This window comes from Rhinolophus ferrumequinum, chromosome 7, assembly GCF_004115265.2.
Source record: "Rhinolophus ferrumequinum isolate MPI-CBG mRhiFer1 chromosome 7, mRhiFer1_v1.p, whole genome shotgun sequence".
NCBI classification, from domain to species: domain Eukaryota; kingdom Metazoa; phylum Chordata; class Mammalia; order Chiroptera; family Rhinolophidae; genus Rhinolophus; species Rhinolophus ferrumequinum.
In genome coordinates this window covers 47,598,537-47,624,669 of record NC_046290.1, presented here as the reverse complement: position 1 = coordinate 47,624,669, position 26,133 = coordinate 47,598,537, and the positions used below count along the sequence as shown (strand labels likewise).

Here is a 26,133-nt window from a genome sequence, read left to right as displayed (position 1 = left end):
CAATTCTTTTGGATACATCCTCAAAAGTGGAATTGCTGGGTCACACGTTTCTTTTGTTTGTTTTAAGATTTTAAGTGTTATATTTTTCATCTTTTTGTTAGGTCATGTGGACTTTACCTTGGAGGTTGAGCGCTGCCTAAGAGTGTTGGATGGTGCAGTGGCTGTATTTGATGCCTCTGCTGGTGTAGAGGTAAAACAATAAATATTGCCAAAGTAAAATAAAGACAAAACAGCCTGATTTTTTAAAAAGTAGAATATATCAGATTTAGTTTACTATAGCCCTTTATTGGGTAAGCACATATAAATCAAATTATGATGAAAGGAAGTTGGAATTTAATATTGAGATGTGATCTCAGATATTTCATAGTAAAAGTATGTTTGTTTTTCCATACAAAATATGATAGTGTTGAACTATGAAGGTACTGAGATTCTACATTATTTTCAAGCTAACACGTTAGCCTGCCATAGTTTTATGGATTCTTGGAGAAGATACAAGACTCCTGAGTCAGAGACAAAAGACTTTATTAGTCACAGAAATAGCAATCACCAGTGTATCCACAGGGTGACCTGAAGGGGGGTAGGTAGAACATTTTTTTAGAGAGAACACAAAAAGCATAAATCATAAAAGAAAACAATTTGATTCATTGCACCTTATCAAAATTACATTTTCTTATTAAGAACTAAAAAAAAGAAAAGGTAAGCCATAACCTATGAGAAAATTTGTAATGTGAGATAAAATATTACATGAATATTAAATTCCAGAATGCAGTAACACTATTGATTATGTAGGAGAATATTGTTGTCTTAGGCAGTATGTGCTAAAATTCTCACAATACAAGTGTATGACCAAAGACTTGTATCTAGAATATATGAAGAACTACAAATCAATAATAAAAACTAACAACCCAATTAAAAATGGACAAAGGACTTGAATGGATACTCACTGAAGAAGATAGGTGAATGGCCAATAAGTCCATGAAAAAATTTCTGTCCTCATTAGTTAAAAGGGCAATGCAAATTAAAATTACAAAGACCATTTCACACCCACAAGAATGGCTAAGATTAAGAATATATGAGAACTGCAATTTATAAATACAGATATTTGCGTCTTTTTTCACTCTAAACCCTCTTCAGTTTACATGAACATTCAAGCAGTCTCAATAAAAATACATGTTTTTTATCACAATAGCGTTTTTATAGTATACTTCTATTTGTTCTTTTTACATCACAACTATCTGAATTCATTAAGGCAAACGTCTGTATTTCACAGATCAGAAAACAAGTTCACTGTTGTGTGACATTGTATTAGGTAAGGTGAAGCCAAACAAAAATTAGGTCTTCTGATTCTTGGTTAAGTCCTCTTTCCATGACTCAGTACCTCCCAGGTGTTAATACTCTATGTGGGGCAGCCTAGTTCACCCAAAGTAGTAGCCTCACTTTTCATCACACTTGGTTATGTTCTTTGCTATGTTAACCTGAAAGCCAAGAGTGACTTTAGAAGTTTAAGTGCAGTGGCACTAATTCTGTGCTAGAATAGGGCCTAATTCCATGTTACGATAGATTCTTAGATCTCCTTATTCCATATTTACTAAAATAGCTATTTTTGTCCAATATGTGTTCTTTGCTTTAGGCACAAACTCTCACAGTATGGAGGCAAGCTGATAAACACAAGATACCTCGAATCTGTTTTTTAAACAAAATGGACAAAACTGGAGCAAGGTATTGAAAATGTGTTTCGTTGGCTTATCAAAGTAAGAATACAATTTGAGCTTTTAATGGACTATAACTTAAACTTAGAAACAGCTATTCCCTATAGGCTAAATAGTCAATGAAATCTCTATTCAATCCCATTTAAAAAAATGAAAGTAGCTAATTCATAGGTTAAGTACTAACATGGGATAAAAAGAGAGCTGATAGATGGCGAATCATCCTGATTTTAATGTAGAGAAGCTGTATGCTATTTTCTAAGATCCTGACAGAGTGATGTCTTGCTGATTTCACTGGTTCTAGTTAGAGCTGTATGGTCTAGTCCCTGTACGTACTGCTGAAGGTTGCAGTGCTCCCTGTCATTGTTAAAGGTAGAGGTTACAGACTTATTTCCTCTAGTTGCCTCAGAGAACAATGTCCCCTGATTTTCTGTGGCTACTGGATAACATGCTCTTTATTAAAGGGAACTAGAAGAGGAGAACGTAGATGTTTTAAGACCTACATTTAGGGCAAAAGAGATAATGCTGAAATGTTGTGGTAATGCTCAGAGACTTGCAGAGTGGTAATCCAAAATGGATACATTATGCTGAGAACATAATTCAGGGAATCAAGAATATATGAAGGATTTGGTGAAAATGTAAAGGGAGAGAATCAAGAATATAATAGATTCTGGGGAAATGTAATAGATCCTGGTCTGTGGTGTGAGTGGCAAAAACAAAACAAAGTATTTCTCCTCCCAAACCATACAATATGCTTTGTGTTTATCTAACTACAGTAATTCTAAGGCTGTGGGTTTAAGGACTTTTGTGTTAGTGAGTAAAAGCACAACCTTCAAAATGTGTGAGGTTCAAGTTCTGACCCTTTTCTGTTTGGAGATCCTTGAGATAGACGGAAGTACTACTTTTACTGACTTACGTCACCTATGGTGATGGGGAGAGAGGTGACTAGATGCTAGGCTGGTCCTCAAAGACATTGGGACCACAAAGATTTGCATGTACTCGTATGTATAAATTAGCCCATGTACCAAAGATGATATATGAGCCATAGGTAGCCAGCCCCAGTGTTAGCACAGTAATGCAGTATAGCAGGTGATATCAAGAATACCTAAAATAAAAGTATAAAAAATAGGCTGGCTCTTGGAAGAAAGCTGATGTGTGATAGCCATGTATGATAGCAAATGCAGTTATTAGAATTCTTGACTTGTCATCACAAGCCTTGCATTTGAATCCTAATGGCAATTTATTATCTTCGATCTTGATCAGTTCGTGTAACCTTAACCTCAAACTTTAGTTAATGTGATGCTAACAATAATAGTACCCTACATACCTGGGTGGCGGGATTACGGTAGATACTCAGTCACTGTTATTTGAAATTGACATTAAAAGTTTATTTATGATATTGTCCTATGGAAGACTGTTAAGTGGTGAACATTAGGAACAATAAAAAGGGTTGTAATTTTAGAGAACATTCTTAAACCTGTTTTAAAAATCTTAACATTTTAAACTACTGTGTATTTTGTTTTCTACAGTTTTAACTATGCAGTTGAAAGCATCAGACAAAAATTGAAGGCAAAGCCTTTGCTTTTACAGGTTGGTTGATTGATATTTGGTTGATTAAATAACAACAGCTCCTTTTCAGTTTCCTCATCAGTTTATTTTATTGTGACATACACATTTCTGAAGCTATCTTAGATCCATTTTGGAAGAAGTTGGGATGTAAATAAAAATAGGTAAGGTTATGGTAATAATAATAGACATTTAGGAGAAAATGGAGAAAGATAAGATTTATCACCAATGCCATTCTAATTGATTATTTAATAATGTTAATCTCACTCTGCATTATAGTTACCAATTGGTGAAGCCAAGACTTTCAAAGGAGTGGTGGATGTAGTAAGTAAAGAAAAACTTCTTTGGAACCTCAATTCAGATGATGGAAAAGACTTTGAGAGAAAACCTCTCTTGGAAATGAGTGATCCTAAATTGCTGAAGGAGACAACTGAAGCAAGGAATGCCTTAATTGAACAAGTAAAATACTTTGAGTTTAAAATTATATAAGTACTTAGAAACTTTTAAAATATTTTTGTTATGAAATTTAATATAAAATTACATATGGAATATGTAAAGTATACGAATAACAAATGAACACCAGTGTCTGCACCACCCAAGTAAGAAAGAGAATATTAGTAATACTCTTGAATCTCTGTGCCACTTCCTGTTCATATCTCTCTCCCTTCCACTAATAGTTTACAAATGTATATATCCTTAAAGAATTTAGTTTTTCATGTTTTTGAACTTTACATAAATGGAATGATACTGTTTGTACTTTATTACACCATTCATCATTATGTTGGAGAGTCATCCATGTAACGTGTGGTTATACTTCATTAATTTTCAGTCTTATATAGTGTTCCAATATATGATTATACCACAATTTACTGTCTGTTTTCCTGTGGATGAACTTTGAGGTTGTTACCTTTTTTGGTTTTTTTTTTTTTTTTTTTTGCTATTACAAACAGTGTTGCTATGAATATCTTTGTATGTATTTCCTTGTGATCATAGGCAAAAATTGTTTAGGGTTAAACCTAGGAGTGGAATTGCTGGGTCAAATGGTATGTCCATCTTTATCAGATGTCAAATTATTTAGAAAATTTTAAAACCATCAATTTTTTAGTTAATATAATTCTGGACCTCATCTAGCCTCAAAATTTTAATGGAAAATAGTAAGATTGTTAATATTTATATGATATTGTTAGTATATAGAACAATGAGTGAAACATACCTTAAACTCCGTGAATTTTATGGTGAGAAGAACATTTGAATCAACCCTTTGATTTTTCACTTCTAAATTAAACTGGTCAAAATAGATCCTCTTATAATTTTTTTTCGTTCATCTTTTGTTTGAAGTTATTATTTTCCATTATAATACACAGTATTTTTATTAATGGATAATAGTTATCGAGGACCTACTATGATGATTAGCTTACATGCTTTACATATGTTATTTAATCCTCACAACAACCTATATTCTCATTTTAATGGTGAGGAAACAGAGCCTCAGAATGCTTAAATAAATTGTCATACAGCTAATAAATAGCAGACCCCAGGTCTGTCTCAGTTTAGAGAGAGCTAAAGCTCTTACTGATTTTGCTATACTGCTTTTCTAATTTGGCAAGGGAGGGCACATAAAAAGAATAAAAGTGGAATTGATATTAATCAATAATTGGGTACAGAATTGGTTCTCCTTTGAGGTTTTATTGTTTTGTTTTATCTTATACAAAAGAGCTATCAAAATAAACCTAAGAAGGATTTTGTAATCAAGTTGAGGAGCCAACATAAACTTGAATATTTATCTCATATTGTTCTAGGACATGATAGTCTCAAATTTTCTTTATTTTCATTCTATGCTATCAGTATAGCATAGATAATAATAATAAAGTGCTCATTACCGTAAATACATCACACCTGTTAGGATGACAACTATCAATAAAACAAAACAAAAAAAAACAGAAAATAAGTGTTGGCAAGGATGTGGAGAAATTGTACTGTTGGTGGGAAAAAAAATGGTGCAGCCACTATGGAAAACAGTAGGGTAGTTCCTCAGAAAATTGAAAATAGAATTGCCCTATGATCTAGCAATTGCGCTTCTGGGTATCTATCCAAAAGAATTGAAAGCACTGTTTCCAAGAGATTTGCATATCCTTATTCATAGCAGCATTATTCATAACAGCCAAAAGGTGGACAGTGTTCATCAACAGATGAAAGGACAAACAAAATGTGGTATGTTCACACACACGAATATTATTCAGCCTTAAAAAGGAAGGAAATTCTGACATGCTACATACAGTATGAATGAACCTTGAGGACATTATGCTAATTAAAATAAGCCACTCACAAAAGTACAAATACTGTATGCTTCCACTTACATGAGTGAGGTATCTAGAGTAGCCAAATTCATAGAGACAGGAAATAGAATGATAGTTGCCAGGGTCTGGGGAAAGGGGAGAATGAGAAAGTTGTCTCATGGGTATAGAGTTTTAGTTTTATGAGATGAAAAAGTTCTGGAGATTAGTTTTACAACAGTGTGCATGTACTTAACAGTACTGAACTGTTCACTTAGAAATTATTAAGATGGTAAATTTTATTATGTTTATGTTATACTATACCACAATTAATTTTTTAAATGGGAGAATAAGATTCGTGTGGACAGGAATCAACTTCTTGTGTTCTAAAAGTGAACAGTGAAAAAAATAATACTTATTGTATATTTACTGTATGTTCTGAAAGCATAATTTGAATTGGTTATTTCATCTTCACGATAGCCCCATGAGGTAGTTTCTAGTATTATCTCCATGAGTAATCCAGGAAAAGAGGGATGGTGGCATAACTTAACCAAGGATTTTGAATAAGTGAGTAGTGGTGTCATTTCCAGAAGTTTGACTCCAACTTTTTCAGGAGGATGGTTCAGTACATTTCTTCTGTAGTTAACTGTTAAATATGTGTTTTTCTCACCCAAGTTTGAAAGTTTTGCTCCTTTGTACTATTATAAACTTTTGAAACTATTTCATTAATTTTCTTGTCAGCTGAATTCTTCTATTCCATAATGGCAGATGAGTATGAAAAGAACATGAATTAGATAATTTTCATTTTTATTTTGAAATGATGTCTTTGACTCCCAATTTAAATTTATTCTCTTGTGGAATATTAATTAGTTTGACTGCCTTAGGAGATCTTGTGAACATTCAGAATATTAGAGGAGTACCAGATGAAACTTTTTTATGAACTAAGACCCCCAGTTTTATCTAAAAACAGCAGTCCATTGTATATGTTATCACTGGCTATAAATTGTGCGTTCTATTTTGTTTCTTTTGAGCACTCTTGAATATCAAGAGCACTTCACTGAGATGCTTTATCTGACTCTGGCTTTCCATGAATTTAGAAACTCATAATAGCATATCTTCAATTTTCAATCTCTTTTCCTTTGGAAAAAATCTGTATCCCTTTTAAAAGATAGGAAGAGGTCTTTGGCCTGGATAACTTAGATCACGTATCTGTCTTGGAATAGTTGGGTATTGTATATTTATGATATTTAGACTTAATAGTTGCGACAACAAATGCAAGCTGTAGAACTAAAGCCTTTCTTTATAGGTTGCAGATTTGGATGATGAATTTGCTGAGTTGGTTTTAGGAGAATTTAGTGAAAATTTTGATTTGCTTCCAGCTGAAAAGGTAAATTTTATTATTCATTTACTTTGGCCAAGTTTTACTAATTGGATGTGGTTTGCTTTCTCTGTCTCTCTCTCTGTGTTTTGTGTTGTTTTTTTTCCCAACTGTGCATATCATTAGAAAATGTTGGCCTAAACAAAAATTGGGAGAACATTAAGATAAAGTCACTACTAATACAGGTACTTAGATAATGGCAGTATATTTTCAGATATACTTTATAAAATTAGAAATGGAATCTTTTTTACTTGTATTGAGTCAGGAGAAGTTAACTATTCATTCTCAGCCTTTTCCCTTCATTGTGATCATTTCCCTAAAGTATTTTTAGGGAAATCACAGGTAAAAATTTTGTATTTAAAATTTACTGGTATTTTAGCCTACTACAATGATCATTTTACTTAGGAAGTTTTTTCCGAATCTGTTTTAATTTTTAGTGGAAACTAAAAGAAGATTACAAATCTTCCTTTGTTTTCTTTTGAAATACATTAAACAAGAGACTAGGTGACTAAAATACTGATAGTAATTGAATTACGACAGATTTCTTCAGGGCATTTCTGTTTTTTTTTCTGCCAAGGAACTTCCACCATGAATTTGGCAAACTTACTCTTTATTTTCCTTTGTGAAACATAAGAATTACCAAGGAAAGTGTTTTTAAGTGGTAATATGTGTAATGGGGTCCAAAATGAGCCCAGCAAATTCACTTATTTTTCCCAAAAAGAATTAAAGGAAAACATGCAATCTATAGATTAATTTTGAGCCATTTGAAGTTATTAAGGTGGAAAAAATAATTTTTTTCTATTGGGTGAAATGCCATAATTTTGAAATTTTTTATTATTTAATATTTGGATGCTTAAGTGTGATGTTTATTATGCCCTATAGTCACATAACATGATTTCTGTTTTCAAAGAGCTTACAATCTAAAGTAGAATTGACCCACCATTTCTCTGGTCAGTAGCTTGTAAGCACACCCAAGCTTTTCTTGGTTTCTGAGGTCTTCTAAAATTTTTTTTTCTACTTTCTCAATTTCTTTTGGGTTTTGTTTAATATGGAACTAATTCATTTGAAGAAATTATAACTCATTTATATTTTTAATTTGTGATCTGTTTATTTATTAGATTATCAAGGTTAAATTGCAAGAATATTAACTCATTTATCCAAGAAATATTTTTAAATGCCTACTTTATTTTAAGCACTTTTCTAGTTTCTGGGAATTTAGCTGTGTTTTCATTGGACTTTACTATAATGCTCATAGGGATTTTACATTCTAGTGAATGGGGAGACAGACAATAAACTAATAAATATATATCTAATATACCAGGTAGTGATTAATGTTACAAAAGAAAAACAAGAAAGAATAAGGCCATAAAGAATGATGGAAGTGTATGAGGAGTGCCGTTTTACATGGTTGGTTAGGAAAGGCATCTAACTGTGAGCTATTTTGGTTGAGACCAGTGTACTATATATGTGACCATAAAATGGTCACATAAAATACTTACTTATATCTCTGCTTTGTAGCTACAGACTGCAATACACAGGGTAACACTGGCTCAGACAGCAGTGCCTGTGCTCTGTGGAAGTGCCCTGAAAAACAAAGGGGTCCAGCCCTTGTTAGACGCTATTACTATGTACTTGCCTTCACCTGAAGAGCGCAACTATGACTTTCTGTAAGTGTGCAAGTTTCTTTATTATAATCTTACAGCCTTGAAAAAACAGGTAGGCAAGTAGGTCTTTTTCACAAAGAGTAGTTGAATCACCATTTTTTGAATAACATTGGGGAAGAATATCATTGAAAATAATATAATATAGAGCCATAGTAATTTTTACATGAAAGGGACATTTGTTATTATATCTTGTAACCTTCTGTGTTTACAAATGGAGCTAAGAATATGGATTTTTTGCCGTCTGAAAGTATGTGTTGACCCTGCCATCTTAAAAAAAAAATACTGAGGACATTGGATAAATATTCTATAGATATATTTATATTTATTCTAGATGTCAAGATTTTTATAAGCTCAAAATATTTTGTACCTCTAAAGAAAGGTACATTGTTTTACTCCTGTTGTCACTAACAGCTTTGTATTTAGTAATAAATCCTCTAAAATGTGAGTGAGTGCAAAATGGCAGACAAAAGTAGACTTTAATCTTTTTAACATTAATTACTATCTCTCTTAATTAGAGAGGCATTACAGTGAAGTGATTATGAGCATGGACTCTGGACTACCTGGGTTTACATCCCAGCTCTTCCAAGTTGCTTAACCTCTCATCTGTGAAATGCAAAGAATAGGATCCCTCATAGGATTGTTATATCAAATGAGTTAATATTTATAAAGCATATGGAATATTGACTAGTATATTGTAAGCTCTCTGAATAAGTATTTGTTAAATAAAGTTAAAAACTGGAAGAAATAGGAATAAGGTTGGAGAATTTCTATAGTAGAATTGTCTAACCTACTTTGAGTCATGGACTCCTTTGAAACTAATGAAAATACAGAGCTTTTTCTCAGAAAAATGTACTTATGCATAAAAGTTGGCAATTTCAAAGGGATTCAAACTTTCCATAACCTATCAATGAACACCAATTTAAGTTCATCATTCTGTAAGAATGTTGGCAGGTAAACAAGTTCAAGTTTGTAGTGCCAATTTATATGGTTATGTAACTAGAGAGAGTGGGAGGGTAGCTTAAAAGCAATAATTGAAAAGTACCCATTTGTTTACCCTGTACAGGTTTTTTGAGAAGTGGTGTGATGTTCCTAGGTATATTTTTTGAGGAGGGAACTCTTGGCAATGAAATTATTTGTGACTAGAGGTCATATTTGGAAGAGAACCCATTATTTTTAGTTTTGAGGAATTAATGGTAAGATCTCTATTAAATAAGTTAATTCAATGGAGGAAGAGAGGTACATAGTACTGACATTATTAAATCGGCTTGGGTAGCTAAAATACAGATATGAAGGATCTTTGGAGGACATCAGGGTTAAGCTGGTACAGTGATTATGATCTGATCTATATATGTGTGTGTATTTAAATATAGGAAATGTATTTTAAAGACTTTTTCTGGAATGTCTCCTTAATTTTATAGTCAGTGGTACAAGGGCGACTTATGTGCACTGGCATTTAAAGTTCTCCATGACAAGCAGCGAGGACCACTGGTTTTTATGCGCATTTATTCAGGCATGATAAAACCCCAGTTGGCCATCCATAATATTAATGGAAACTGCACGTAAGTAGAAGCTTAGGTTATTTTCTAAAACAGCACTCATTTCTTTAAAAAAAACTTTTGCTAATATAAATCATGGTTTTACAGGGAGAGAATAAGTCGTCTGCTTTTGCCATTTGCTGACCAACATGTAGAAATCCCTTCACTGACTGCTGGTAACATTGCTTTGACTGTTGGGCTTAAACATGTAAGTAATCATATGGTTTCTCTAGGAAATAACAGCTTATATGTTTAAAAGTAGGTATTTTATAATAACAAAAAACCAAAGGCAAAACAAATATCCATCAATAGTGGAATAATGAATATTGTAGCATACTAATCAACATAGTTGACTCTTCTACTTGAATAGAAAGAAAAATAAATTACAGAAGAATATTAACAGTATAGGTTGTATTCGTATAAAGTTCAAATTCAAGTAAAATAATAAACTACTCATGGATGCATACATATATTTTAAGTTTATATGAAATACTGCATTATTCCCATTGGATTTTTCTCCTACCTTGATCATTGCAGACAATTTAATCTAACCTCATAAGCAATCAGGTATAATAACTGAAGATATTTTGCCAGTGAAGGCTCCATGAGGGCAAGGATTTTTGTCTCTTTTCTTCTCTATTCTTAGTTCTTAGACGAGTGCATTTAGGCATTCCATGACTTCTGTGGGATGAATGGATGAAAATACTTAATGCTGTCTGTATACCGGGGTGCCAAAAAAATGTGTACAAGTGGACACTTTGGTCAACGTTGCTCAAGCAGTAGTTCGCCATAATCAGAAGTGTCTGGATGTTAACCACTTTGTGCACCTCTTGTAATTGCAGAAGTCAAATGTGACTTGAATTCATATTTTGTTATCAGTATATATTGAGTATTAACAATTTTAATGGAGTTTTCCTTTCTTAAAATGTGTATACATTTAAATGGCACTCTCTGTATATGATTTTGGTGGGTTAAAACTAAGGATATTTCACTTATATATGGATTAAGTCAAATACGGTTTCTTATTGCACTTTGGTATATTTGGCATTTAGGATAAACATTGTTACTTTTAACATTTTAAACTCTTTATAATTAATTGCAAGATTTAAGATCCGTTAGCAAAAAATTCCTACAGTCTGGAAATTGGATTTCTAGCATTGCAGTGTCCTGTCTCTGTCTACGTGAAGACAGGAACTCCTTGTACGTATTTGAAGGAGTTACAAAAATCCGTTTGAACTACTGCTTCACCAGAAATATCTTCACAGAGAAGGAAACTGACACAACTTCATAATATAAAAGTTTAAAAGTGAAATTTTGGTTTTAAAAAATAATGAGTCTACAAGGGCGCCATCAATTTTACATGGTCAAAAGTATCCTGGTTAATTGCATTAATAGAGGATTTTCTGTAAAATACTAATAAACAATTTTTTGCTGGTGATAAAACACTATAATCGACTTCTACCTAACCTGTCTTTATATGATTGAAAATTTAGGAAGGAACATTTGTTAATCCAAATGAATTTTGGATATGTAGAGAGAGAGAGAGTGTGTGTGTATTAGAATTTATTACAGCAGTATTTTGGATAGAATTCTTATAAAAGTTAAATTAGCTTTATTTGTGCAAAGTTATAATGAGCTTTAATGAATTTGTCTCTTTTTTAAGTACTGTGAAAAGCGTGCTACATTAAATTTTTTCTTATTTCATGGTTCTTGGTAGAAGCTGGGTGTTTGCCAACAGCCTGTTTTATTCCAAGTTGTCTTGTTCGCTTGCAGACTGCTACTGGAGACACCCTTGTCTCATCCAAGTCCAGCGCCTTAGCTGCAGCTCGTCGAGCCGAAAGGGAGGGAGAAAAGAAGCATAGACAAAACAGTGAAGCAGAGAGACTTTTATTGGCTGGGGTGGAGATTCCAGAACCTGTTTTCTTCTGTACCATAGAACCCCCTTCTGTGTCTAAGCAGCCAGGTACAAATAGTCTTGGTGTATCAATTAATTAGTGCTCTGATAAGTTAGATAACATAGTTGCATTATACCCTTAAAGTATTTCTTATGTGATTGAGTTTAATTTTATCAGAATTTATTGGTAAGTATTTCTTGTGATTAGAGTAGCTTTTTATTTAAGATGTTTTGATTTTTAAAAGCTTCTTTCATGTTTTTCTTTTCTTATATCTTGGCTGTTTTTCTCATATTGTATTCTTCCCTACTCTTGTTCTTGTGGTGCTACATATCTATGGGATTCTAAGTAAATGACCTAAGAAATGCCCTTCCAGTATATTAGATTAGACAGTAACCAATTCATAACTGGTTCAATTTCTCATCATCATTTATAAGATTGCCACTTTTCCTTGTTTTCTAGCTTAACCTTTAGAACTCAGTGAAGACATTTATATACCATGGTTTATATCATTTGATCTTTTTGAGTGTTACATACTTTGTTCTTTCGCATATTCGCTCAGTTCTTTAGTGGCTTTTCATTACTTACAGCACAAACCCAAACTCTTTAGTATGGTGATCGAGCAACTTCTATCAAGGTTTCAAGGTTTGCCAGACACTTAAGTGGTTGCCCAAACAAAATAACCTGTGAGTTCTTTTAAATATATTTGAAAATCATTTCATACTTCAAAGGTAGTATGGACAGCTAAATTCAGATTGTAGGATTGCAGTTAAATTGTACCAGCCAATTTAAAATTTAGGCCTCAATCTTTTAATGACTATTTTAGGAGAAAAGTTTAGTATCTAAAGAAAGTCTAATTAATGGGCATTAGCTTTGGGGTTCTAGGCCCCAGAGAGTAGAGGACTTCCCAGAGCCTCCCTTACTCAGACTTCCTGGAAGCGGATCCACATAATCTTTTCTCTGTTTTTCCATTGTCCTTCTATTATTTACTTCATGATCCTACTATAGCACTTGACACCCTGTTTTATAATGCTGTGTTTTCACCCCAGTAAGCTCCTGAAAGATAGATTCTTTATAAATATTTTTGAATGAACTTGTTTATTTTAGAATGAAATTACTGTCTTTTCATTCCAAAAGTCACAAAGTGACATAAGCATTGTTACTTTCTTTGAGTATCTGTAGATGCTTAAAAATAAATATTATCTAAAATAATGCCTCCAAACCTCGGATGTGCCTATGCATCTCCTGAGGTTCTTGTTAAATGTGAATTCCGATTCAGTCTGGAACCTGAGACTCTATTTCTAACAAGCTCTGTTGACGCCAGTGTTGCTGGTCCTTGGACCCAACTTTGGAATATCGAGAGTCTAGAACAGCACTGTTCAATAGAAATACATGATCCACATATGTAACTTAAAATTTTCTTACAGCCACATTAAAAAAAGTTAAGTTGGCAAAATTAACTTAAATAGTATATTTTACTTAACCTAGTATATCAAAAATATTATTTCAACATGTAAGCAGTAGAAAAAATTACTGAAAAGTTTTACCTTTTTTTTTCATATTAAATTTTTGAAGCCTGGTGGTATTTTATACTTACAGCACATGTCAATTTGAACTAGTAACACCTATCACAGACGGCTAGTAGCTACCATTGGACAGTGCAGGTCTAGAAGGCCTGGTTTATATCCCTAAGAACACTTTAAATGTGTGATAAGGTTCATTAATCCATTGCGGAGCTCTTTTCTTGAGCTACATTTTATATAGTCTGTGGAACGTCTAACATCTTCTATAAAGACACAAGGTGTACTTATCAGTTAATTGATTGTATTACAGTATCACCTTACTTGAGATGGCATATTTAATGCAAGTAATAGTATTCTTATTTCCTCTTTGGTTGTGGTAATTCATCGTAGAGTGATCACATTAGCATCTCTTTATTCATGATGTAATTTATCTTCCTTTTGCCAGTTTCTCATGATTGCTTGTGTTCCTGGAGGCATTTTGCCTTTTAGTCAGCTCTTTGATTGATCTTGTGGAAACATGATCAGATGATTTTACTGACTCACTTAGAACCATTCAGTGGCTTCCCCATGCAAATCCCAACTCCTCACCATGGCCTATGAGACGTTGCTTGATGTGATCCCTGCCACGCATTTACCTCCTCACCTGAGGCTTCTCTTCCTTCTTCCCACCAGTGTCCAGCTACACTGGCCTTGTTCCTTTTCCAGTAGCAAACCTTTTCTTCCACAGCTATTTCCTTTCTTTTTCTTCAGGATTTTGCTTACAAGGTCATTCTTTTTGTGTGTGTCTTTACCTAAATCATCCTGGAGAGGCCTTCCCAGATCACTCAATCTCAAGTCACCTCCCATCACTTGTTTTATCATCTTGTTTTATTCTCCACACAACAGTTATGGCTATTTGAAATTTTCTTTTTCAAAATGTGTTTGCTTATACATTTATTCTCCCCACATATGGTTCATATGGTACATTATCTAAAAATGAAATATAAAGATAACAGTTATTGTTTATCTCCTAGATTTGGATCATGCATTGAAATGCCTTCAGCGTGAAGATCCCAGTTTGAAAGTGAGGCTAGATCCTGACTCTGGGCAAGTAGGTATATTATTACCAATCACTGATTGATTTATGCTCCTGGAAATTTTTTTTTTCTTTTTTGGGTCTCTCATATATTTATTATTATTATGTTGACTGTCAAGCTAAATAAACAAATTCTCCTTTATTCCTCAAAATAAACATACCTCACTTATATAAATTACTGTCCAACATTTCGACCTTCCAGAAATTAGCATTTTGTGAAATTTTCAAATGAGCTTCACCCCAAGACAATGCCCTGAGCCTCTTACGCTAAGGTTTATAGAAGCAGCATACTAAAGGGAGGATGCAAAGTGCTTTTAATGACAACGATACACATAAGATGGGTGAGAATTGATGGATTACTACCTACCAGTGTGGGAGGAAACAGAGTTCTAAAGTAGGTACAAACTGGGCTGTATATTATAGCACAGGAGAATAGATGTTCAGTCTACATCTTCCTTTTAGGAAGGCAGGGTAAAGTTTACATAAAATTTTAGAAAAAATTCCTTAAAAAGATTAAAAATTTGGGTCCCCCGGATGGCTCAGTTGGTTAGAGCGCGAGCTCTGAACAGCAGGGTTGCCGATTCGATTCCCACTTGGGCCAGTGAGCTGCGCCCCCCCCACAACTAGATTGAAGGACAACGACTTGGAGCTAATGGGCCCTGGAGAAACACACTGTTCCCCAATATTCCCCAATAAAATTAAAAAAAGATTAAAAATTTGTCTTTATAAGGATAAACATTTAGTTAATCTGGAAAATACAGGGTACTTTATTTTCCCAAATGCCAGCTAAATGAGTAGTAACTTAGTTTAATTGATCCTGAATGCTACAAGAAGTTTATTATTTTAAAAATGCCAATACATATTTTTTAAATAGCAAATAACACCCAAGTGTACAAAGTAAAGAAAGTTTCCCTTTCTGTCTCTTAATCCTATTCTACACAGGTAACCACTGAAAGCTTGGTGAATGCTCTTGCACTCTTTTTCAAACATCCACTCTTCTGCTGTGCTATATGATAAAACAGTATACTTTTTCCAAATATATAATGTACAGATATATAACAAGTCACTCTGTATTATTCTACAGCTTGCTTTTTTCAAATAATTTACTTCTTTAAAGTATAACAATCATACACCAAGTAATTTTTTTCTTTTTTGTTCCTTACAATTATAGTTTTATTACAGCAAAAAGAATACAAATTAGAACCAGCCAAAGGAAAAGACACACAAGGCACAGTTCTAAATGAGAAGCTTTGTGCATCCTCAGGGATGTGTTACCCTTCTGGTAGAAGATTGCCAACAAAGGAGGCTCACCTGGGCCTTTGGTGTCGAGCTTTATTGGGGCTCAGTCACATACTGCCTATGTGGTTGACCTTTGTCCCATAGGAGTTCCCATAGGAGTTCTCTAGGTTGGAACTGATATGGTTATTCCAAAGCCCGCATCATAAATCACATTGACTGTTTGGTGGACAAAGTCCCCAGACAAGCAAAGATACTTTCTGTCAGTCACCGTCCTGGCCTAAAGATAATTTTCCAATTGCTGAGCGCAAGGGCCAGATCTCTCTTTGGGTAAATTCTTCACAGGTAGCATATGAGCAAGATGGAACAAATATGGAGTCCTTGCACTATTTCTTCTACACAAAGACCTTCTTCAGATACAATGGTTATAAGTTGCTTTAAAGGAAGAAGAAAAAAAAAAGCATGTCTTGATTGGTTTTGATACAAATTTGGGTGTTTTAGCAAGGACCCAAAATAACATTGGTTCATAGAGAATAAAAGTCAATTTCTCTGTCACATAAAAGTCTAAGCTAGTCTGGAAGTTTTGACTGCCTACAAAGCTGTAAGGTACCCAGGATGGTTGGGAAATACCCATGTGGTTGGGAATGTTTGGGAGAAAGGTTTTTTTCCCCCGTTCATAAGATGTTGCCCTCATACACATGTTTTGAGACAGTTTCCTACATCTTCATTAAGAGAAGGGATTTTCTCTTTTCTTAAAGGCACAACACAGAAGTTGCTGGCGTCAATTATACTCATGTTCCACTGACCAGAACTTAGCTGTGTGGTTCGGAAGTGTAGTCCTAGCTAAATTCCACTTGCCCAGCTGATAATTCACCTATCATGGAATAAGGAGAGAGTGGCCTAGTAATTTTCACTTTTAATTGATTTATTATTCCAATCAGAAAAGTTGAAAAAAACAGTGATGTAGGAGCCAAAAAAGTTGCAAAAAAACCTTTCTAATTAATGAAAAATAACATTGATATTATACCTTTATACAGTATTTTGTGTAAATATAATTTTTCCTTGATCTTTGTTTTGTTTTCTTTTTTAACCAGACTGTCCTGTGTGGTATGGGGGAGTTACATATTGAGATTATTCATGACCGAATCAAGAGGGAATATGGACTGGAAACCTATCTAGGGCCTCTCCAGGTGGCATACCGAGAGACTATCTTAAATTCAGTTCGTGCCACAGGTGAAAAAAATAGAACATTTAGAATTTGCTGTTTTTGTTTCTCTCTCTCTTTCTCTCTCTCAAGAATGTTTTCTCAGTATCTTTTAGTTGCATAAAGCACTAATGTCTTCCATTAGTGGGGACAGGTTTTATGTGTGTGTTTTCTTGTTTCTTAGGATCTTTTTGTTTTGTTTTAAACAGCCCTATTCTATTACTACTCATATTTACTGGATGAGCCAGTCAAGCAAATGTGCTTTGTTAGTGGTCATGGGATAGAATAAACCACTGAAGTAGATGGCTCATCCCTGTCCTTAATACCAGAATGAGTATAAGAATTTGAAGTTGACGTTATTTTTACTCTTTAAAGTGAGAGGAAAATAATTTTCACTGTTTAATAAATATGGTTATCAATACCAATTGTATTCTTGAGAAAGTGCAGTTTTTAAATTTTTGTTCCAAAACCTAAGAATTCATGGTTAATAGTTTTAATTTGGTTCCCTTAAGCAAAAGAACGTGACATTATTGCTCTTCCCCTCAAGGAGAAAACATGGATAGGTTTTTTGAAAAATACTATAGAGAAAAGATGTTTAGGATAACCAGGTGCTTTTAAGCAACTCAGTGATTTGAAAAAGGTCAGGTGGTTACTTTTTACTGAAATTTGAAAAACTAAACAAATAGAATTTAGGAGCAAATGAAAGAGGATCTCTGTTTCTGGACTTTGTATCTGGAAAAATTAAAAATGCTGGGAAAATACAAGTAACATCTTTTAAATTAATGTCTGAACTGATTGGAACATAGTGGAAATTTCCAGAGGTCAAAAAGGAAGCTAGGACAGGAATCTCAGAAAGTAAGTCAGCACCAAAGCCACTAAGCTATTCTGGAGGAATCTGCAGTCATTTCTTACCTAGTACTTGGTGGCCACATCGTCATGGAAATAATTAACTAGGAAAGTCTTCTCCAGAAACAAGTGAGAATTTGTAACCACAGACTTCTGATAGGGTTTTTCATGGAGTAAGTATGACTTGCAAAATTCCAAACCAGGAAGAATTTAGTGTAATATCTTCCTTGGAGCACAGAATATAAAAAAATAAGTGCTACTATATGCCCTAAAACAAAACAAAAACCGAAAACTTTATGAAAGGCAAACCTTCAAATTTGGGGGAGAAAATATAGAAATGTCTTAGTAACCAGGATAGGGTTGGACTTATGTAACACCAGAAGCTGAAACCGCGAAGTAAGATGGGTACATTCGGTATTATTAAAATTAAAAATTTGTGTATTAGAATATACTATAAAGAAAGCAAAAAGACATACCAAAAGCTGAGAGAAGGAAAATATTTGCATCTTATAAACTGACAGAATTATTAGTACCCAGACTATCTAAAGAACTTCTAAAGATCAGTAAAAACATGGCAAACAAGTAGAAAAGTGAGCAAAAAAAGGTTAAACAGGTATTTCAGAAAAGAGGATACCCGAAAGGCCCATGAACATATTGAAAGATTTTAAGTCTCAGTAACGGTTAGGATCATGCCAGTTAAAAGTGTGAGATGCCGTTTTACACCAACAAAATTGGCAAGAATTGAAATCTGACAATGCCGAGAATTGGTGAGATGTTGAGCATTGAAAACTTATAAAAACTTCTGGTGAGAGTATAAATTGTACAACCACTATGAAAACAGTTTGGTAACTTCCTTGTGAAGGTGACCCTTTGCAGACCTTACTACTCAAGTGTTACACTCCTAGGTGTGTGCTGTAGAGAAGCACTTACACATGTGTATTGGGAGACAGATACAAGAATCTTCATAATAGCGTTGTAATAAAAGAAAACGAAATAGAAAAAACAGGTCAAATATGTGTGGACAGAAGAATGGATAAATGAATTGTGTTCATGCACTGGAATACTATATAGCAGTGAAAAAGAATGCACTTATATCAATGTGTCAGCTCATATGACCCACAGATGTGTAGCCAAAAAAGCAAGTTGCAGAATATATGCAATATAATAACAAATTCAAAATGAAGCAGAAGTAAACTATATTGTTTGGGGGTACGTGCATGTGTTATAAAGCTAAAGAAAAACATAATGATTAAATATGATGTGCTAGTGGTTGTTGCAGAAGGTTTCTAGATTACTGTGTAATCGTTCTGTTTCTTTAGTAATTTTATGTTTCCTGAATGTTCATTTTATTTTTAGCTTATTCATATATTTATAAGTATAAAATATTCATAATATAAAAGTGAGCTCAAAAAGGACTTATGAAGAGGAATTGTGGACTGTAATTAATTCTAAGTTTTGAATTTGGACCATGAGTCACTGCATTACATGGTCACTTACATAAATACAGCGTAGTTTTGTTTTAGTAAAATACTATAGATTGGTGACAGCTGTTGGTTGTTAGCTAATGAGAGATACTATTTTCAATTTTACGAAAAGACATTTCATTAGCTTTTTGGAAAGCGTAAATATTAAATGTATATAATATTACTAGAGGAATATATGAAATTTAACCGTTTGTGGATTGTCAGAGTTGAAATCCTTTTAATTTTCCTTAGATGACCTTTTGTACTCTAAATGTTTTACTTTTAAACAAAACATTTGTAATTAAAAGAATTTCAGTCAAACAAGAGATGTTTCAAAAAATTTGAATGTAATCTGCATATCAAAATTTGTGTGATCATCTGCCTCAAAGCATCTTAACACTAAAGCAGTATTACCTTGCATTCAGAGCAGGATTTAACAGGGATAAACATGGAAGCAGATGCTTTCTTGGTAGAACTACTTACTTTGACATTTTTATACTGTATTTGGTGCCACTCATATTTTTCCCCACTTTATCTACTGTTAGACCTTGAAGTTGTTGATTGTAAATTTGCCAGTTGTGGCACCTTCATACCCCAGAACAAATGTCTGAGGAACCATATTCAATTTGTTTACAGATACCTTAGATAGAACTTTAGGAGACAAACGGCATCTTGTGACTGTGGAAGTGGAAGCAAAGCCGATTGAAGCATCCTCTGGTGCGCCAGTTATTGAGTATGCCGACAGTGTTAGTGAAGACATTTGGAAGGCCTCCCAAGAGGCGATTGAAAATGGAATTCACAGTGCTTGCCTCCAAGGTAAGTATGAGTGTCACACTCAACCATTGAGTCACTCCTAATATTACAGATTATTTCAGTCTTTTTCTAACTTGGGTAGAGTTTTCTCCCTATCTCTTCCCATTATGTATATTTTATACCTTTTATGATTGTCCCGTAGTCCTCTGATAGTCTGTTGTTTTTTTTCAGTCTTTTGTTCACTTTGGTTTTCTGTTTTGGAAGTTTCTATTGATAAATAACTCAGAGACTTTTTCCTTAGCTGTGTCTAGTCTACTTATAAGCCTATCAGAGGCATTCTTAATTTTTGTTACAGTGTCTTTTACCTCTATCTGGAATTTCTTTTTTTTTGGTTCTTTCCCAGGACTTACATCTCTACTTTCATTGCCCATTTGTTCTTGCGTGCTGTCTACTTTATTTGTTGGAGCCTTTATCATATTAATCATAGTTATTTTACATCCCTGGTCTGATCATTCCAACATTCCTGCCATGTCTGGTCGTGGTGCTTATTCTGTCTATTCAGATTGTGCGTTTTGCCTTGTAACTTTTTCTTGATAGCCAGACATGATGTACTGGGTAAAAGGAATGGCTGAAAACAGGCCTTTAGTAATGTGGTGAGGTGTGGGGGATAGAGAAGCATTCAGTAGTCCTAGGATTAGGCCTCAGTCCTCTCGTGAGCCTGTGCCTCTGGACTGTGAACTGTGCAAATGTTCCTCAGTTTTTCTCACTCCCTAGGCGGGACAGGATGGCTAGAGTGGACTGGAGTAGAGCACCTCCCCCAGGTCAGTTAGGCTTTGATGATGGTGCCCCTGCAGGTTAGGCTGTAGTTAAATAGTTTCCCCTGGGGACAGGCCTGTTAAGAACAGAGTGTTCTGAAGTACTGTTTTCGATCCCAAGTTGGTTGAATCTGTGGGTGTGAAACCAATGGATACGAAGGGCCAAGTTTCTGGGGAGTCAAAAGTTCTACATGGATTTTCATCGGCTCGGGTTGGTTCTCCTAATCCCCTACATTGTTTTAAGGTCAGCTGTATTTCAGAATGTTTTTTCTTTCCCCTGCTAGAAGCACAGGGGGACTTTTCTCTGATATTTACTATGAGAACTACTTGAGCTTCTGGAGGTAAATCTCACAAAATTGTGCCCCCGGACCCCTCTCCCCAATGACTGGGTACCCCTAGTTTTTAAATCTCAGACTTGTTCACACTGAGTCTCCAACAATTTATCAATTATAATTCAGCTTTTCCTACCCTGACACTGGCTCCCAGGGTGTTTTCTGCTCCAGGAAGCTGTGTGTTCGCCTCTTTCTCCAGCCTTGGGGGCACTAGTTTGCCCTTTGTCCTCCCCTCTCTAATAGGTCCAAGAAGAGTTGATTTTTTCAGTCTGTTCTGCTTTTTACCTGTTGTCAGGACAGAGTGATGACTTCCAAGCTCCTTACATGTGGAACTAGAAACCAGAAGTCCTCTCCCTATTTCTTTACACTTCTCAGTTGTTTCTTCACACAACTCAGTTGCATATCGAGTCTTAATACAAATTTTCCCCCCTTGCCTAGGACCATTGCTTGGATCCCCAATTCAGGATGTGGCAATCACTTTACATTCACTGATAATTCATCCTGGTACCTCCTCAACTATGATTTCTGCCTGTGTCTCAAGATGTGTACAAAAGGTACAGAACTATCGTAATCCTTTATGCGTTAAGGTGACTCTCCTAACAGTGGTGTACCACTGGCCCGCAGACAGCTGTGCTTGTAGGGCCTGGCTTTGTGTCTTTGCTTCCTGAGACTTAGAGTCAGCAAGAGTTTTTACCATGGAGAATCTTTGATTTCTTAATCACTAGGTTTTTATTTGAATGAAGATCTAAGAAATTACTGTTTAACATAGATAGCTATACAATACCCTCTGATTTTGACAAATAGGCAAGTTTCCTTATGTGCCAACTCTGCTTTCCCCATCCCAGACACACCATTAGGAACAAGCTTGGTAGGTTTGAGTAGAGGACATTTCTGGGGCCAGTTTGGCCCAAGATGAACTATAATCTAAAGGACATTGACAATCTAATACTGGTTTCAATATTAGAGTTCCTGTTTATTCAAATAAGATTAATCAAGACTCGCTGAAGAACAGATTCCGGATAAGCATTTTCCCTTCTCAAAGCATCAGGCAAGCTTGTCGTCTTGGCATAGTTCTGGGGGTATGTCCTAGAGTGCATTGCCCCAGGACCTGCCAGAGCTCGATGAACGCCGGGACTTTCTTGTGCTGAAAGTTGATTCCATGCATTCCTCTCAGTGTGGGAATGTGCTTGTTTTATAGGTGGCTGGTTACGCCGACTGTTAGTGAGGACATTTTGAAGGCCATGAAAACACTTGCTTTTATAATCATCTTCTGATACTTTGCACTGTGAGGTCTCATTTTCTATAGTCTTATTTGAATCTATAATTATAAAATTAAATACCCTGAGCCCCTGACTTAAGAAGGCTGAACTTAGTGTCTCTTTCATGAGTTTAGATTCATACTTAGTTTTTTTATTAAAAAAACTATACTTTCAAAATTATTAAAGTAGTATTTCCCTAAGTATATATTATAGTTAGAAATAGCACCTGTAGTCCTGATTAAATTGTTGAAAACATTTACCTTCCAGTAATTTTTGAAGTTTCTCCTGAAATTGGTTGTAATATTGAAGTAACGGTAACCTGAAAGATGATGTAATGTTTCTAAAATAACTGCAAGCCCCAGTATATTGGCCAGTCTTTCAAAATCTAATATGCCTTCTAAAAATAAAATCTGAGTATTTCTGAGTTGGTTAGCCTTTTTATTAAGATTATACTAAAGAATAATAATTAACTTTATGGGGACTTACATTTAATCTTTGGGTTTAATTCATTACTTTAAATGAAATACTCCTAATGGAATTACTCCAGCCTTTGTCAAGCTTCATCTAGTGGGGAAGCTTCTCTCTACTTATGAGAAGTTAATGATGCTTCATGTCTTTATTTAGCTATCTGTGTTATGCTTACAGTGCACCGGGCACTGATGGACATATAGGATGTATATGTTTTTCTTGACTTTTAGGAGCTTATGACTTAAAATGGAATTAAATATAGCCAAATAGCCAAAATATTAGATAGAAGCTGACAAGCAGGAGATTGGGCAGGATTTTTGGAAAGAAGTTAATATTTAAGCTGTGATGATTTGAAAAATTTGGGCACAGTGGAGATAGGACATTAAAGAGTCCCCTTAGCTGTAGGTATCAGATGAAGGCAGGGGAGCAGTGAAAAATAGTGTTGGAAAAGTAAAATAGAAGCAGACTGTAGAGAAACTTTTAAAAAGTACATTTACAAGTTTGAGGTTGTTTTGAGAACAGTGATGAGTGAAGTTTTTGAAGAGGGCAGTATAATCATTAGAATACAGGAGGCATTGGAGTAGGGAAGAACTAGGCGAGGACAGGGAAGGGACTAGGTGTGAGCTAGGACCATAAGCGTGGAAATGGAATAGGAATGGAAATTTTACAGCTTCTTGGGGAAAAGAAAGTCAAAGATGCATGTCCAGGTGAACTGAAGACTAGTGATGCGATCAGCAGAAACAGGAAAGAGCAGACAGAGTGTTTGGGAAAGGAAATGATGAGCTCAGTTTGGGGTAGACTGGGTTGTTATAGGATGTTCAGACACTATCCCAGAGCAGGTCAATGGCCTGCAAGGCCGCAGCACTCGGACACTGTGGGTTGGGTGGAGTTCAGTTTTTGAGGAAGCTACGTAGAAGTCTTTGAAGCTCTGCAATCAGACAGTTTCGCCAAGGAAACGGGGAGGAGAAAATAGGACTGAGGACAGCTCCATGAGCACAGAATGTCCTATTTAAGTTACACAGAATTCAGTCCTTCCCTTAGTGTTTTTCCTCTTAAGTGTTACCTTTTCCTACTCTATTATTTTGTTCTAACAGACATGTGAAGTGGCCCAAAACTTGCTCAGAACTAAAAAAATACAGAAAACATAAAGTTGTTTGCTGTTGACTGTCATTATTTTTAGTAACATTTTCATTCAAGGGCTATTAGATACATTGTCTACAGTTGTCCTTTCAGTTGATAATGAAGTTGAAGTGATTTTAAAGGTTTAATTAGCTATGAGGAACTGAGATTGTTTTACTGAAATTTCTATGACAAAGAGAATATACTCTTGGTTTTACTAGTTGGCCATTTTTTCATGATTGTGAGAATAAGGGGCCAGGGGAGAAAGGAGGAGGAGATGAGGTATCAGGGACAGAAGGGTTAGAGACCCAGAACCATTATTTGCCAGTGATGATGCCTCCTTCTAAGGCCTTAGTAATAGTGAGGAGTAGTGGGTGGGAGCAGGAAAAAAGACGATCAGCCAAACCTAGGTGAAAGTGAGGGCACATTCCAGAGCCAAACTCTATTATTTATCTGGTTCCCATTGCTGAACCTAAGTTTATTACATCCCGCCTGATAACCAAACAGGCTTAGAATTTATAGAAAATTTTGTTAACTTTTGAATTCTGACAGGCTGAGAAGTAGACTAGCTTTTTAAATCAAACTCCAGTACTTACATTGTTTGCAGCCTCCATCCAAAACCCATTTACCAATTTGTCTGCTTTTTTTAGGCTCTGAAGAAAGCTGATAAGCAAGTGTTAGAGCCCCTGATGAATCTTGAGGTTACCGTGACTAGAGATTACCTTAGCCCTGTCCTGGCAGATCTGGCACAAAGAAGAGGGAACATTCAGGAAATCCAGACTCGTCAGGACAACAGAGTTGTTATTGGATTTGTTCCCTTAGCAGAAATTATGGTAGGTACTTTGTGACTGAAAAGTACATACTCTTTTTCTAATACAGGGGACATATACGCTGAGCAAAAATAGACAGTAACACCTGAGAGAAGCATCAGGGCTTCGATTTAGAGGACATGTGTGAAATTTCAGTCATCGGGAACTGTAGGACTTTGGATTTAAATTGTGAGGGAAATCCAGGGAATCACAGCATCATGGGGGTCACTTCCAGTCCTCCAGAAAGGTTGGGGTGTGCTGTATCAAAATGTAGCACCAGCCTACCATTTGTCCCTTCCAAGCACTTACCCTCCTTCTACGATTGCCAGTTGTCAGGTGAGTGTCATTCTTCTCCTGATCAGCCCCTTCTGCTCTATTCCAAGCACCTGTGCCAGCATTTTCAAATGCTGGGACCAGGGAATACATCTGAAGCATACCCACACTACTGTTTTCTGTCCTCCACAATATTTCAGTATCTGATTTTTCCTAAGAAAAATGATTTAAATGATCTGTTTGAAGAAGTGATATGGTTAAGTTATGTAATCACCTTTCCTGGTAATGGTCAAAAGATAAGTAGGAGGAAGGGAAACTTGAGGCTTAAATTTTATAACTGACTGAAATTATTTTGATTAGGGTTATTCAACTGTGCTTCGAACCCTAACATCAGGCTCAGCTGCTTTTGCTTTAGAACTATCTAATTATCAAGCCATGAGTCCTCAAGACCAAAGTACACTGCTCAGCCGGAGAAGTGGCTTGACCTAAGTGCTTTAGGTCCTTGGAGAAAAATTCAGGAGCACCTACCTACTTCATTTTCAGTAAGAACAATTTTTATTGCTTTATTTATTGGACAAATAAATCACTATTTCATATCTAGAAATTTGGACCTTTTATTGCCTTTTACCTTTTTCCTGTTTTAAATTTTCAACTAAAGTTGCATTCAATATTTTATATTAATTTCAGGTGTATAGCATAGTGGTTAGACATTTGTATATTTTAAGAAGTGATCCCCCTGGCAATAAAAGATCCAAATTTCCAGATATAAAACAAATAAGTCATGGGGATGTAATGTACAACATGAGGAATACAGTCAGATATTGTGATAGCATGGTACAATGTCAGATGGTTGCTGGACTTACCAAGGTGATCACTTCTTTAGGTATAGAAATGTCGAATAAATATGGTGTACCCCTGAAACTGATATAATGTTACATGTTAGC

General features: G+C 35.1%; 1 protein-coding gene across 7 annotated transcripts in view; it reads left to right on the top strand.

Moving 5' to 3' along the window:
- GFM2 (GTP dependent ribosome recycling factor mitochondrial 2) overlaps positions 1 to 26,133 on the top strand; it is a 77,560-nt gene that overhangs the window by 15,054 nt on the left and 36,373 nt on the right. For 5 of the 7 annotated variants that reach the window (XM_033109905.1, XM_033109902.1, XM_033109903.1 and 2 more), the window contains 15 exons: positions 102 to 190; positions 1,631 to 1,719; positions 3,236 to 3,296; positions 3,552 to 3,731; positions 6,852 to 6,932; positions 8,442 to 8,590; positions 10,006 to 10,146; positions 10,231 to 10,330; positions 11,896 to 12,085; positions 14,551 to 14,627; positions 16,943 to 17,081; positions 19,998 to 20,177; positions 21,700 to 21,815; positions 24,758 to 24,940; positions 25,550 to 25,914. In XM_033109905.1, coding sequence (XP_032965796.1) covers positions 102 to 190; positions 1,631 to 1,719; positions 3,236 to 3,296; positions 3,552 to 3,731; positions 6,852 to 6,932; positions 8,442 to 8,590; positions 10,006 to 10,146; positions 10,231 to 10,330; positions 11,896 to 12,085; positions 14,551 to 14,627; positions 16,943 to 17,081; positions 19,998 to 20,177; positions 21,700 to 21,815; positions 24,758 to 24,940; positions 25,550 to 25,678 — 1,904 coding nt within the window. In that variant the 3' untranslated portion in view covers positions 25,679 to 25,914. Of the gene's footprint in view, positions 1 to 101; positions 191 to 1,630; positions 1,720 to 3,235; positions 3,297 to 3,551; positions 3,732 to 6,851; positions 6,933 to 8,441; positions 8,591 to 10,005; positions 10,147 to 10,230; positions 10,331 to 11,895; positions 12,086 to 14,550; positions 14,628 to 16,942; positions 17,082 to 19,997; positions 20,178 to 21,699; positions 21,816 to 24,757; positions 24,941 to 25,549; positions 25,915 to 26,133 lie in introns of those variants that run through there. The other 2 variants (XR_004423481.1, XM_033109904.1) reach the window with 2 other exon arrangements.